Source organism: Piliocolobus tephrosceles, chromosome 21 (assembly GCF_002776525.5).
Source record: "Piliocolobus tephrosceles isolate RC106 chromosome 21, ASM277652v3, whole genome shotgun sequence".
Classification (NCBI taxonomy): Eukaryota; Metazoa; Chordata; class Mammalia; order Primates; family Cercopithecidae; genus Piliocolobus; species Piliocolobus tephrosceles.
In genome coordinates, this window is record NC_045454.1 from 24,771,630 (window position 1) to 24,787,210 (window position 15,581).

Below are 15,581 nucleotides of genomic sequence, written 5' to 3' on the forward strand. Positions count from 1 at the left end.
AGTGCTGGGATTATAGGTGTGAGCCACCGTGCCCAACCAAGCTAGCTCTTTTTAATTAATTCTATTATTCATATGTTTTCAATAGCATTGATCTCTGCCCTTTATTATTTTCTTCTCCTGGCTTGAATTTATTTTGTTTCCTTTTTTAAGGTGAAAGCTTGGATGACTGATTTCAGACTTTGTCTTTTCTAATGTAAGTATTTTAGTGCTACACATTTTCCTCTTAATACTGCTTTGGATGTGTCTCACAAATTTAAATATGCTTCACTTTCATTTTCATTGAGTTCAATGCTCTCCAGGGGTTCCTCTTTGACTCTTTTTTAGTGTATATCTTTATATATTTTTAAAGTGGTTATTCTGGCTATTACTACTATACATGTAATAGTGAGCTTAATTCCCAAGTATTGAAACATTTCCTGTTATCCTTCTGTACTGATTTCAAATTTGAATCCATTGTAATCAGAGATTATATTCTCTATAATCTTAATTCATTTATGTTTGTTGTTTTATGGCTCGGGAGATAGTCTATGTTGGTAAGTATTCTGTGACTGCTTGAAAAGAATGAGTATTCTGCTGTTGTTGGGTGGAGTTTCTGTAAATGATGATTAGATTCTGTCGGCTGAAGGTGTTGTTGGGTTCTATATCTCTGATGATTTTCTGTCTGGTGTTCTATCAGTTGTCCAGAGGGAGGTGTTGAAGTCTCAAACTAAATTGTGAATTTGTCTATTTCTCCTTTCAGTTCGGTCAGTTTTTGCTTCACACACGTTGCAGTACTGTTGTTTGGTGCAGGTACACTTAGGATTACTACGTCTTCTTGGTACACTAAACCTTTTATCATTATATAATGTTCTGTTGTGTCCCTAGTAATTTTCTTTGCTCTGAAATCTACTTTTTCTGATATTAACATAGCTACTCCTTTCTTTTGATTAATACTTGCATGTTGTATCTTTCTCCACCCTTTTACTTTCAACTTATCTATACTGTTGTATTTGAAATATGTTTTAGACAACAGTTGGGTCATGCTTTTTAAATCCAGCCTGCCATCTCTTTAATTAGTATATTTAGATCATTTACCTTTAATGTAATTATTGCTATTTTAGGTATTAAATCTGCTCTTTTATTCTTTTTTGTTTGCTTGTTTCTAATTCCTGCTTTCTTCTTCCTGCCTTCCTGTGGGTTATCTGAACATTTTTAGAATTTCATTTTTATTTATCTGTACTGTTTTTTCATGTACCGCCTCGTATAGTTTTTTAAAGTGGTTATTCTGGCTATTACATTATGCATTAATAACTTATTACAGACTAGTGGTATGGACATTTTAACTGTTTGAGTGAGGCATAGAACCCTAACCTCCATTTAAGTCTCATTACCCTTCCCATTTTATATTGTTTTAAGTATTTCTTTTACATACAGAGAACCGCATAAGACAGTGCTATAATTTTTGCTTCAGCCATCAAATATAATATATCTGTATTTTTGAGACGAAGTTTCCCTCGTCTCCCAGGCTGGAGTGCAATGGCGCAATCTTGGCTCACTGTAACCTCTGCCTCCTGGGTTCAAGCAATTCTCCAGCCTCAGCCTCCTGAGTAGCTGGGATTACAGGCACCCATCACCACGCCCGACTAATTTTAGTATTTTTAGTAGAGATGGGGTTTCGCCATGTTGGCCAGGCTGGTCTTGAACTCCTGACCTCAGGTGATCCGCCCACCTCATCCTCCCAAAGTGCTGGAATTACAGGCATAAGCTACCACGCCGAGCCTCAAACATAATTTAGAAACTCAAGAGAATAAGAAAAGTCTGTTATATTTATTCACATTTTTACTTTTTTCATTGCCTTTTCTTCCTTTCTGATGCTCTTAAATTCCTTATTTCTTTTCTGTTTCAACAACTTCCTTTAGCCATTCTCTTAAGGTAGGACTGCTGGTAATTAGTTTCCTTAATTGAGAATGTTTTGATTTCCCTTGCATTCCTGAAGGGTATTTTAACTAGGTATAGGAGTATAGGCTGACAGGTTTTTTTTTTTTTTTTTTTTTTTTGAGACAGAGTCTCGCTCTGTCGACCAGGCTGGAGTGCAGTGGCATGATCTAGACTCACTGCAAGCTCCACCTCCTGGGTTCATGCCATTCTCGTGCCTCAGCCTTCCGAGTAGCTGGGACTACAAGTGCCTGCCACCACGCCCAACTAATTTTTTGTATTTTTTTAGTAGAGACAGGGTTTCACAGTGTTAGCCAGGATGGTCCTGATTTCCTGACACTGATCCACCCACCTTGGCCTCTCAAAGTAGTAAGATTACAGGCATGAGCCACTGCGCCCGGCCTTGACAGTTCTTTTTTTCTCCATCTGAAAATACTATGCCACTTCCTTTTGGCCTCCATGTTTTTTTTTATTTTTTTATTTTTGAGACTGGGTTTTGCTCTGTTGCCCAAGTTAGAATGCAGTGGTGCAATTACAGTTCACTGCAGCCTCAATTTCTCCCACTTCAGCCTCCCAAGTATCTGAGACCTCAGGCACGTGCTATCATGCCTGGCTGATCATATTCTTCTTCTTCTTTTTATTTATAGAGATGGGGTTTCATCATGTTGCCCAGGCTGGTCTCAAACTCCTGGGCTCAAGCAATCCACCCGCCTCAGCCTCCCAAAGTGCTGGGATTATAGGCATGAGTCACTGGGCCCAGCCCCTCCATGGTTTTTGATGAGGAATTCACTGTCATTTAAATTGGTTTTCCCCTATAGGTACAGTATTTTTCTGACTACTTTCAACTTTTTAAAATGTATGTTTACTCTCCAGAAGTTTGATTATAATGTGTCTTAGTGTGGCTCTATTTGGATTTTTCCTGTTTGATACTAGCTCAGCTTGTTGATTCTGAAGGTTTATAGCTTTTGCCAAATTTGAGGAAATTTCAACATTTTTTCCAAAAGTATTTATTTGCATACTTTTTTCAGCTTCAGTATACTCTTTTCTTGTCGTCTTCTGGGGTTCTGATTACCTGAATGTTAGACTTTTCATTATAGTCTCACAAGTCCTCGAGGCTCTGTTCATTTTTGTTTCATTCTATTTTTTCTTGCTCCAATTAGGTAATTTCTAAATTGTTCTATCTTCAAGTTCACTGATTCTTTCCTCTGACCACTTCATTTTGCTGTTGAGTCCATCCACTGAGTTTTAAGCTTTGATTACTGGAATTTTTGTGTTCTAAAATTTCCACTTGCTTATTCTTTGTATCTTCTCCTTGTTTGCTTAGAGTTTGTATTTTCATTTGCTTCAAGTGTGTTTGTAACTGCTCAATGAAGCTTTTTTTTTTTATGATGGCCGCCTTAAATTCCTTGTAAGATAATCCAATTTCTGTGTATCTCAGTGTTAGCATCTATTGACTGTCTCTTCTCACTCAAGACAGATTTTCCTGATTCTTAATATAAGAAGTAGTTTTTTTTTTTTTTTTTTGAGACAGAGTCTTGCTCCGTTGTCCAGGCTGGAATGCAGTTGCCCCATCCCGACTCACTACAACCTCCGCCTCCTGGGCTCAAGCTATTCTCCTGCCTCAGCCTTCTGAATAGCTGCATTACAGGCACATGTCACCACAGCCAGTTAATTTTTGCATTTTTAGTAGAGACGGGGTTTCACCATGTTGCCCGGGCTGATCTCAAACTGACCTCAAGTATCTGCCTGCCTCGGCCTCCCAAAGTGCTGGGATTATAGGCATGAGCCACTGTGCCCAGCCTAAGAAGTGATTTTTAACTGTATCCTATTACATTATGGGACCCTGGATCTTATTTAAATCTGCCATGTTAGCAGGCCTCCTGTGACACCGTGTGTCTTGGTCCATTTAGGCTGCTATGTAACAAAATACTGCAATCTAGGTAGCTTATAAACAACAAAAGAGTTACTTCTCATAGTTCTGGAGGCTGGGAAGTCCAAGATCAAGGAACCGGCAGATTCACTGGCTGGTGAGGGCTTGTTTCCTGGTTCACTGATGGCACTTTTTTGCTGTCTCCTCCTCACATGGTGAAACAACTCCCTTGTGCCTGTTTTATAATGGCACTAAACACCTCCTAAAAGGCCCTACCTCCTAATACCATTGCCTTGGGGGTTTGGGTTTCAACATATAAATTTGGTGGGGGACCACAAAAACATTCAAACTATGCCAACGCTATGCCAACGGGGAAAGAAGGGTGCTGCCTCTTTACTTCCAGACGGAAATGGAAGTCCAAGGTGCCCACTTGCCCTCCACTGACATCTGGGGGTCAGCAGAAGGTGTGCTTCCTTATTGCTGGGTGAAGGTGAAAGTTCAGGCTCACTACAGGTCCCTGCTGACACATCCCTGGCTGGGAGAGAGAGAAGTGCGTCACCACTGCTCCTTACATGGCCTCCACCGACGGCATGGGGTAGGGCAGTAGATAGAGAAAGGCTTATTACATCTGGGTGGTGGTTAGAGTCTCAACCTCCCTGTTGGCCTCCTCTGACACCATCCTGACAGAGAGGGGACACGATGTCTCATTATCACTGAGTGAGAGTTGAAGTCCAGGTTTCCCAAGCGGCCTTTACAGATGTCTTTGGGAGATGGTGAAAGTTCTGGTTCCCCACTAGACTTCTCTGACACAGGTCTGGCAGGAAGCGAGGCATGCCTAGTGACAGCTGGGTAAGGGTAGGAGTCTAGGCTTCCCACTGAACTTTGCTGATGGAGGTGGGAGTGGGGCTGTGGTTTTTTCTGTAGCATCTGGCTAGAATAAGGCAGTTAATGTTTGAAAGTTTTCTGTCTTGTTAGGCTTCCTCTCTTCTGGTCCTTTTGCTAGAGGGAGGAGGCTTTTTGTTTGTTTGAGTCCACTGGTATTCCCAGGTTTCTGACTTCTTCAGCACCCAGTCAAGGATATATGGGGCAAAAAGAAAACCCAAGAAACTCGCTGTCAAATTTTCCCTCTGGTCTCAAGGTCTCTAGGCAGTCTGATTTCTTCTCACTACCTCTCAAATTCCTCTTAGGTTTGTTATATACATATACTGTCTAAGGTTTCAAATGTACTTTGGGGAGGAACGGGGAGAAATGTCTCTATCCCCTCTCGTCTGGAACCATATAGGGTACTTAACATGATCTCTTAAGCATTTATCATGAATGTGTCTTGTTTCCACATAAATTAAGAAAACTTTATTAACCTCCATATTTTTGTCTTTATTAAGCTAAAGTATACACTTTATAACATGCTTGCTGTTCTGTTTTACTCTGTTCACATTTCTGACTGGAAACTTGAGTTTTTGCTGGTAAGAGTTTCATCATTCATGAAAAGATGACAAAATGGACTGAAGAAGGTACTGCTTCTTGTCACCATCTTGAGCTCTGAATTTGTATTATTCTATACCAATTATTCCAACTCTTTTCCATTTGACATGGTTAGAGAGAAGTAATTCTAATTTATGAAGAAACTAAGTTAAATCACTTGCCTAAGCTAAAAGAGCCAGTTACTTTCAGAGCTGATAGCTGCAATTTAGTTTTATAACTCAGGATCCTTTCATTGTAATAATGTTCCTCCTTAAAGTCTGATACTTAAAACTACTTCTAATACCAACACAGTTTCAAATGCAAAAGTTGAACAAAGTTTAGAACTAAATATAAATTAGCTATATTATTTTAAAATGTTGTGTGAGCCAAAACAGTACCTTTGTTTTCTAATTAAAAAAGAGATACATATTCAGATGGGCACAGTGGCTCACGTCTGTAATCCCAGCACTTTGAGAAGCTGAGGCAGGTGGATCACTTGAGGTCAGGAGTTCAAGACCAGTCTGGGCAATATGGCAAAACCCTGTCTCTACTAAAAATACAAATATTAGCCAGGTGTGGTGGCATGCACCTGCATTCCCAGCTACTTGGGAGGCTGAGGCAGGAGAACTGCTTAAACTCGGGAGGTGGAGGTTGTAGTGAGCCAAGATCGCGCCACTGCACTCCAGCATGGGAGACAGAGTGAGACTCACATCTCAAAGAAAAACAAAAAAGAGATACATGTTCATTATCAGAAAAAATCAAAAGATTTAAAGAACAAAAGGAATATGCAGAACATCAATCATGTAGCTGACTGTTAATACTTTACTGTGTGTTTTTCCAGAACCTTTACTCATTTCCTCTATGTTTTGCTTTTCCAAAAAAATATGGGGGGAAACTAATGGTTATGTAATACTTGATTGCATAGATATGCCATCATTTATTTAAGTATACCCTATTGCTACTGGCTCAAGTCATTTCCAGTGTTTTATTTCTTTTTATCTTTTCTGCCCAGCTTTTTCTTATTACAATACAGCTAAAATGAACATGGTAGATTATTTACTTAGGACAAATTTATAGGGGTAGAAATGTTGGTGAAAAGGCAAATACATTTTTAGGTTTTTGATACCTGCTGTGAAACTACACTAAAGAAGGATTATAAGAGTGTACAGGTTACCAGCAGTGTAAGAGTGGCCACTGGCACACCCGCAGAAACACTAAACATTTTATATACATATATAAACTTTGTCCTATATACTTGCTCTTGCTGTATTCCACCTTCCTATTCTGCCCCTACCCCTGACATCCCACCCAAATTTTACTCTCGTTTGTGATCCCGGTGGTCCAGTTCAAGCTTCTCACTTCTGTAAACACTTCTCTGCCTAAAAATAACTTTTCTTCTTTTAGATATATCAGTATTGCTAATTAGCAGCTATCATTTGTCTGCCTGTTCTTGATGTGTATAACCTTTGTTTCCCAAGCTAAAAGGCAAACTGTGGCTACGACAATGAATTACTACACATATTAGCATTTCCTGTAGTGCCCATCTGATTACAGTGTTTCAGCAGACAGGCAATGTGTATTTGCTGGTTGGCTTTCATGTTTCTTAATTCAGACTCAATCCGTTATGGAAGCTGACTGCATCTCCTTTGATATGGAATAAATGAGAGCAAATCCTTGGGCTACACTGCTGCCTTAGATCTGGAGAAAGTATTTTATTATACTTGGGAAATATTTAAGTTATTACTACTTTAGAATAGTAACTATAAGGCATTTTAAAACTGTACACAATACATAAAATCATATTTTTGCACATGAAAAAATGTGATTAAATGACAGCAGCAGACACTAGGAGACAGAGATGGGTTTATTTCACATGTGACTTTCAGCCAGTCAACAGGGATTCACATCCCATATTAGTTAAATGTGACTGAAAATTTTATAAAGTACTACAAAAAAACTGTTATATACCTATTGAGTTCTTTTTTAAAAGCGGCAGTACACAGTAAGAAATCTTAAAAGAGCTATTTTATATTTTAAAATTAAAGTCATCTCTATAAATAATAATTGACCTAGGCACTTATGCTCCAAAATAAAGCAGAATAAAAGTTAAGATGGTCAAACTAGGCTTCATAAATTACTCAGCTTCAACTGGCCACAGCAAATTTACAGGAGATCTAAGAAACAGCTTCAATTTTACCATAAGTACTTGCATATTTTCATCTCATTCTATGATATAAAAACACTAAATGGCGAAAATCTCAAGTGAGAAAAGAAAGCAAAGCTCACCTTCACTGCTGGCAGCATGTCCAGGGAGTCCAGTGCGAACAGCACTAATGCTTGCATCAGCATCATAAATTGATTAAATTGCCATGTCAGACTAAAGAGAAAAGTTGATATGAAAATGGCAAGAAGTGTCAGCCTCTGTAAAAAGAAAACCTTTGTATAATTTACATGTCTCTAGTAATAAAAAAACCTTGCAGACAAGTTTTCTCAAGAGCAGCCAGTATCTCTATAAACCAAACAGAAAAACCATAAACTGTTGCTCTGAAAACCCTTGCATTTGTTATTTAAGCTCTAACTATCATAAAGTGACACTTTGCATATAAATATTCACATACGGTGTGTGTATTCCACACTATTATGGAGGCGATAATACATCAAATCACATCTCAAGAGCAAGGGCTTAAAAATTCTGACAGTTTTGCAGAAATCGTGTGTGGGTTTGCTGCAACTATTTAAGGGTAGATTATGTAGAGTACATTTTTAACATCAAAAATGAAAACATTCTCTTTGCAAAGTAGGAAAAAGCTCAGGAAAAGAAAACTTAATTTAACTCAAGTTTAAAAATTGGTCATGGAATAAGAACTATTCACATGCATTGGGATACTAAGCACATCACATTTTTTGAAGCTTCATATATAAAATTGGGGGATTAAAAATATATGAAATTTTATAAACACTTACTTCAGAAAGAGGCTGTAAGTTTGGTCTCAGGAAATATGTAATTGCTGCTATCTGAATTGCAAAGAATGGCAGTGCCCAGTTCTCCCTCAGTGGGATGGTAAACTCAACTCTTGTGGTATCTATTCTGTACAAAAGAAAACACAAATGGCCAAAGTGATAGCTTTTACAATAATTTCTTTGAAGACTTCCTCAGTGAAAGATATATTACATTAAGGACAAGTATACTTAAGATCCGATTCTGGCCACTGGTTCTCAATAACTGTCCTTATCATCATCATCATCCCTGTAACATAAAATTGGCATAGAGAACATTTAAGTGCTCTGTCCATGGGTATGCCCTTAGCACCTGGGATTCAAGCCCAGGTCAGACCTACTCACAAATGTATCAAACCAAACCCTTACTTTTATTTCTCCCTAACTTCATTAGTGTCAAGAGGCAATCAACATTTTCCCTCTCTCTCTATTTTTTTTGGTGTTTTTTATGCTTGAGTCTTAAATATGTCATTGACAGTATTTTTAAAAAACTTCCTGCCTCTCTAGAATGTGAACCCCAAGAGGGCAAGTATGGGTAAGATTTTTCATCTTTGTATACCATCCCCACACATACTAGGCATTCAATAAATGATACACATATATAACACAAACATACGTGTGTGTGTGTGTCTATATACCAAACAAGGTATCTATATCTACATATACCTCTATATAAAAGAGATATATATATGAAACAATGTATCAATGTATCTATATCTACATATATCTCATATAAAAGATATATAGATATAGATATATGTATATCTATATCTATATACAAAATGTAACCTTTTAAGCCTCGATTTTATCATTTCTAAAATGGGGATAATATGGTATCTACTCTATAGGGTTCTTAGAAGAAGACATATAACGCATATTGTAAAGTGTTTGGCATACAGTAAACCCCCAATAGGATTGTAATAACAAGTAATTTGCTTAGACTTACAAAATAAAACCTGTATTAGAACTCATGCTCAAGTTTTAAGACTCCTTTTGAATACTGGTATTGCCACTGTAGGTCAGGCAATAACTCAATGGTCTTGAATATGTTTTTTAAAAATGTGATTTCATAAGGCTCTACTGCTTATAATAGTAGATATTAAATAAGGCAAAAATGCCCTTGCATTTGTACACCTTTAAGCTCTACTAATTGAGAGCCATATACAACCCTATTAAGGTTGACAGTGAAGATACAATTAAAACTTCTTAGGCAAGGCACAGTGGCTCATGCCTGTAATCCCAATACTTTGGGAGGTCAAGGTGCGAGGACTGCTTGAAGCCAGGAGTTCAAGACCAGCCTGGGCAACACAGGAAGATCCTGTCTCTACAAAAAACAAAAACAACCGCTAAATAAATAAAATTTTTAAAAATCTTCATTGGCTTTAAAAAAGAGCAAAAAGAACCCAAAAACTTCTTAATGACTGATATGCTAATTACCTTGATCTGATCACTATACACTCTATATGTACTGAAATATCACTATGTAGCCCATGAATATGTACAATTACGATTTGTCAATTTAAAAAAACCCTTTAAGAGATGGGACATGTGGCTGGAGAAATCTTGATCACACAGCAAACAGATAATAGGTTTGGGATTATTATGAATGATTTTCTTGATTTGCAATTCAATGCTCTCTGTTCCTCAGCTGGAATTATACATAAGCAGCACTTTCTCCCTAACTAAACAAGAAAAATTGAGTAAACCACCAGGTAAACCAAAGAGAAAATGCTCCCAACCAATCAAATGTGGCAGAAGAAATTTCTCTGAGCTGGAAATGAAGTGACTTCATTTTCACTTACATTTTGGAAAGAAAAGAAGCATACTGACTCCAACTCACCTATTTGTGACATACCAGAAAGCTGCCAACAGTCCTGACAGCCACGTACCACTGAGTAGCCAGCTGGTTATATAGAGAGCTGTGACATAGATCGCCTGGAGCCCAAATAAGGTGTAAATATAAAAATAAACCGGCTCTAAATATTTCTGTAAAAGGGAACAATAAAACAAGTTTGTCAGGTAAGCCCTAACCCTCCTTAGTGCCATTTAAAACATGACAGTAGGAACAGAATATGCAGGAGCTTGCCCCTAATTCCAAGCAGCAAGCCTACACACTTTCACCTGTTCGGGCAGCCTTTCTTCCCACCACTAAGAGACAGGGGAAGGAAGTCCGTGAGAAGTCTGGCTTCACTCTTTACTCCAGAAAGTTTTATACCTAACTCAGTCTGAGGATACCTCATTCACATGAGAAGTAGTCATTGTGATTTGCTGACTTTACAAATTTTTTTATCTCAAAGATCCATCAGGACTGATTACACATTTCCAAATGAAAGTATTTATCAGCTTCTAGGCCACATACATGTATAAGCCAGGAAGCATCTATGTACAAAAACCTTTTATCTTATGTAAACATAAAGCAATATCTTACAAAATATAAAGTTCACAATACACATGGAAAAAATACGGTATTGCTGATTTTCTACTAAACCAGTTGAAGATCAGAAGGACAGATGCGACAACTTTCAGCTCAAAATGGCAGGCTTTGACTTTCATCTGATATTAACAATTCAATGTCACAAAACATAACATACCTGTATGGGTAGAACTCTATATAAAATACTGAGAAAAACCTCTTGGTAAATATTCATTCGCTGAAGGAGATTAATTGTCTTCATAGATTCAGTTTTATTATCATATATTAGGCCATGAAAACCTAAGATTGGTATGTGAAAAGTCAGGAAGAAAATAATTACACTCATAATTATTCATTCATTCAAAACTATCCACAGATTGTTTAGTATGTTGTAGAGAGTGTGGTAGGCATTGGGGATATAATAGTAAGCAAAAAAACCATACTCCTGCCCTCAAAGAGCTTACCACACATTCGATGGACATCATTTAAACATTTACACAAACACAGGCAAATTAAAACTTTTGTAACTGGAATGCAAATACCACCACCACAAGGTCCTTCTCTAGAAATGTGGGCAAGAGGATTTCACATTTCTCTACCTTGGCTTCCTGCCATGCGACCTGCAGTATCTCCTTTGGGAGAGTATACATGGCCTTCCTTCTCCACTCCCCAGAACAGCTTTGGCCATGTGCTCTAACCAGTGGCATGTGAGTGGATGTAAGTCACAGCTGAGCAGAGGTTTTAGGAGACAAGGTATGTTTCTACCAGCTCTTGCTCTTGCCCTCTGCCATGACACTGACATGTTCCAAATAGGGCTTGAATGCACGGATGTTCGGGGCAGAGTAGAGCTGCAGCTCCCTCACAGCTGACATTGTCATGAGAAGGAGAACTCGACCTGCTGTTATAGAGATCCAAGCCATAGAGGTCCTCTGTCACTGTAACCAGGCTAATTAATCCAAGGCATGAATGGATAGTTCACAGAAAACATGCACACAGTCCTTCCCCATAGGAGAAGATGCTCAACCTTGCTCCTATTAAAAGACTGCAAATTAAAACTACCCTGAGGGATGCTATTTCTCAACTACTGCCTTGGCAAAAAAAAGTTTTACAATACACTCTGTGAGATTATAAAAAAGTAGACTCCTATATACTATAGTTGGGAATACAAAATGGCGTCATCTCTATGGAGAGGAATTTTGCAGTATCTAGCAAAATCACATATGAATTTAACCTTTGACCCAGAAAGCCCGTGTCTAGGAATCAATCCCATACACAGGCTGGCAAAAAGACAAAATCACATCGGCACAAGGTCACTCATGCAGCACCATTTGTACCAGCAAAAGATTGATCCAAAACAACCCAGATGTCCCTCAACAGGAGGTGCTGTGGACTGAAATGTGTCCCCCTCAAATCTGTATGCTGAAGCCCTAACCCCTAGTATGACTGTTCTTGGAGACAGGGCCTACAGGAGGTAATAAAGGGTATGTGAGGTCACACAGTTGGGGTCTTAATCTGATAGGACTGGTGTTCTTATAAGAGGAACAGACAAGGCTTGCCCTTGTGCTCTCTGCATTTGCACAGAGGAAAAGATATGTGAGGACACAGCAAGAAAAGGGCATCTACAAAGCCAGGAAGAGAGGCCTCAGTAGAAACCAATCCTAACAGCATGGGGATCTTGGACTTCTAGCCTCCAGGAGGGAGAGAAAAATTTCTGTTGTTTAAGCCATGCAGTCTGTGGTATTACATTATGGCAAGCCTGAAGTCTAACACAGGAGTGTTACGGATGGATAACTCTCCAACTCTTAGGTCAGAGAGTTATGGGCCCTCATGATGGGATTAGTGGCCTTAAAAGAAGTGACACCAGAGAACTCGCTCTTCTCTTTCTGCCATGTAAGGGCAGAGCAAGAAGGTGGCTGTCTGCAAGACAGGAAGACAGCCCTCCCTAGAACCTGACCATGTGGCTCCCTAACCTCAGACTTCCAGCCTCCTGAGCTGTGAGAAAAAAAATTTCTGCCATTTAAGCCACCCAGTCTGTTGCGTTTTAATTCATTAATGTTTTTATTTTTTAAATTTTGATACGGAGTCTCGCTCTGTCACCCAGGCTGGAGTGCAGTCGTGTGATCTTGGCTCACCACAACCTCTGCCTCCCAGGTTTAAGCGATTCTCCTGCCTCAGCCTCCCGAGCAGCTGGAATTATAGGCATGCGCCACCATGCCCGGCTAATTTTTTTGTATTTTTAGTAGAGACAGGGTTTCTCCAGGTTGGTCAGGCTGGTCTTGAACTCCCGACCTCAGATGATCCATCCGCCTCAGCCTCCCAAAGTGCTGGGATTACAGGCGTGAGCCACCGCACCTGGCCTTGGGGGATCATTTTAAACTGCAACAAAGAGCAAAACAATGCAAAGGCCATGGCATAAAAGAGACTTTCTGAAAGGGACACTGCAGTGTGAGAGCTGAGACAAGGAGGCAGAGTGTCACCTCATTCAGTCTCTGTGGGAAACACGCATGCCAGAGGCTATTCTGTTGCTCTGGACATGTCCATGAATGACTGTGAAAGCACTATTAATACTGATTTTAGGTTATAAGTACATTTTAGGAAGTAAATGATTTTGCAACTATGCGATCTGTGAATAACAAGGTTTGATCGTATGGGGAAAAAATGAATACTAAGCCTGCCTTTCTTGTATAAACTGTACCGCAAGGTAGCGAAACAATGAGAAGGTTCTCTATATAACAGAGTTCCAACTAATAAATACAGAAGGAATGACAGAATTAGAAGGTCACTAATTTGCATCCCTAGTGAAGTAAGAACTACAGACGATAATCATCAATGGCTGCTAAAACCAGTGAAGGGCTGGCGAGTAATTACCCTTATTATGGATGAATCTGGCTATCAACACAGGGACCAACTCATTAATTTTTATGGCACAAAACCAAAGATAACCAAAATGTCATGTCTCCTAGGTGATAAAAATACAAGTACAAAACATTACTTACGGGCTGGGTGCAGTGGCTCATGTCTATAATTCCAGCATTCTGGGAGGCTGAGGCAGGAGGATCACTTGAGCTCAGGGGTTTGAGACCAGCCTGGGCAACATAGTGAGACTTCATCTCCACAGAGAAATAAAACAAAACAAAAAACGAATATGGTAGTGCATACCCGTAGTCCCAGCTACTTGGGAGGCTGAGGCAGGAGGACTGCTTGAGCTTGGGAGATTGAGACTGCAGTGAGCTATGATGATACCACTGCAACTAATTTATGAATAAGTGCCACCAAAAATGTCAAAGCCGACTCCAAATAAAGCCTATAAAAGAGCAGTTTTTCTGTCACATGCATTCATGCTAAGCCTATCAAGTATATATTAGGTAGAAGAGATGTATGTTGGGGCTTTCATTAGATGGAGTAAAGGCAGCGTGTGGGGTCTAACCCACTCAGGGTAAGTAAAAATGCAAGAAAATGGCAACTGTGAAATAAAGGAATGAATGGGGGCACTGGGGACAAGAGAGACAACTGTAATTTTTATTTGTGTTACCAAAATGCCTCCTGTTCTCAGACAATACTCCTTTCACCTGCAAAGACCTCTTCCAAAATGATAATGAGAAAATTCAGCAACAAAACCATAAAATTGTAAAGGTATTACTTTTGGGATGGAACAGAGCTGGAAGGCAAGAGGAGGAGGGTTATATAAAGTATTACATAACTTCTTCCAGAGCAAAAAAGACATTTTCGTGGAATGATTAGACATTAACAAGGAAAAGCTACACATGTTCTAGAGAGCATTTAAGTAGTTTTTGGTACACAGTACTTCTGAGTAAACTATTGAAAAAAATGCAGAAGACCCCAAACGAAACTATCAGTTGTAATTACCTTGCACAACGGTTGGAGCCTGCAGCATCTGCTTGTAGTAGGAGTAATACAAGCCGCACTCTGTTCTGAATGAGATTTCTCGCTCCACTTCCTGAAAAAGAGTTAGATCCTATGGGTTTACATGACCTAGTTTTGGTCATACATATTGTTCCTGTAGAAAGGATATATAACTGCAACTTGAAAGAGAAAAAACTCTGAAAATACATCTCAAAAAATCTTGGCAAACAAGAATGGAAGGCTGATCATTGTTAAAGTTGAGTGAGGGATACATGGGAGTCTGTCCTACTATTCTCTACTTTAGTGAATGTTTAATCTTAAAAAAATTTTTTTAAAGAATACATCACCATTCCTATGCAGTATCAGTGAGACACAAAACAGGGATGGCAGAAAAAAAAATCTCCCACATGAAAAGAAATATAATTGCATTAGACACCTACCTAAAAGCTACTAATATTACATAAGATCCATCATTTTCTTTTTATTCTAAGATTAAAAGGCATTCGTAGTCAAATAAGGCAGACACATGAATTTTACTCTGACAAGTGTAACCCTGGTGGGAAGAGGTTCATGCAGGTAAATGGATATATGAAATATTTAAACTGCTTTTAGATAAGTATTCAACCCTAGAAGAACTGAAAACCTAAAGTAATAGCTATTAGCCAATTTAGTTACAAGATACTTTTATTAAATTTAAATTATTACTATAAAACATAGAAGCAATAGGCAATAATGACACGGAAGACTTTCTGGAATAATGCAATTAATACTGTTGGATGATACACTTTATCTATAGGTTAAGCAGCCCTAACCTGAAAAGCTGAAATCCAAATGAAATACTTTAAAATCGGATACTTTCTGAGAGCCAAAATGATGCCACAAGTTACCCTGAAAGTGTTATTTTTTTCACTGTACTGATGGTATGTCATATTTTTTATCGTTAAGTACTTATGTGTGAATAAGTATAAGAAAATGATTACTTATAAAGGTAGCATATAAATTCAGAGTCAGGAACAATGGTGATGCCAAATAATCATACATTGCCCACTAGGATGGTTGAGA

At 38.7% G+C, this 15,581-nt stretch overlaps 1 protein-coding gene across 6 annotated transcripts in view; it reads right to left on the bottom strand.

Moving 5' to 3' along the window:
* The window catches only part of DPY19L3 (dpy-19 like C-mannosyltransferase 3), an 80,044-nt gene that overhangs the window by 39,080 nt on the left and 25,383 nt on the right, over nucleotides 1–15,581 (bottom strand). For all 6 annotated transcript variants that reach the window (XR_002735114.1, XM_023229047.1, XM_023229042.1 and 3 more), the window contains exons 4-8: nucleotides 14,523–14,613; nucleotides 10,834–10,955; nucleotides 10,083–10,228; nucleotides 8,210–8,333; nucleotides 7,532–7,666 (exon numbers count right to left, since the gene is read on the bottom strand). Coding sequence is in view for 5 of the 6 variants with exons in the window: in XM_023229047.1 (XP_023084815.1) it covers nucleotides 7,532–7,666; nucleotides 8,210–8,333; nucleotides 10,083–10,228; nucleotides 10,834–10,955; nucleotides 14,523–14,613 (618 nt within the window). In the remaining variant the exon portion in view is untranslated. The remainder of the gene's footprint in view (nucleotides 1–7,531; nucleotides 7,667–8,209; nucleotides 8,334–10,082; nucleotides 10,229–10,833; nucleotides 10,956–14,522; nucleotides 14,614–15,581) is intronic.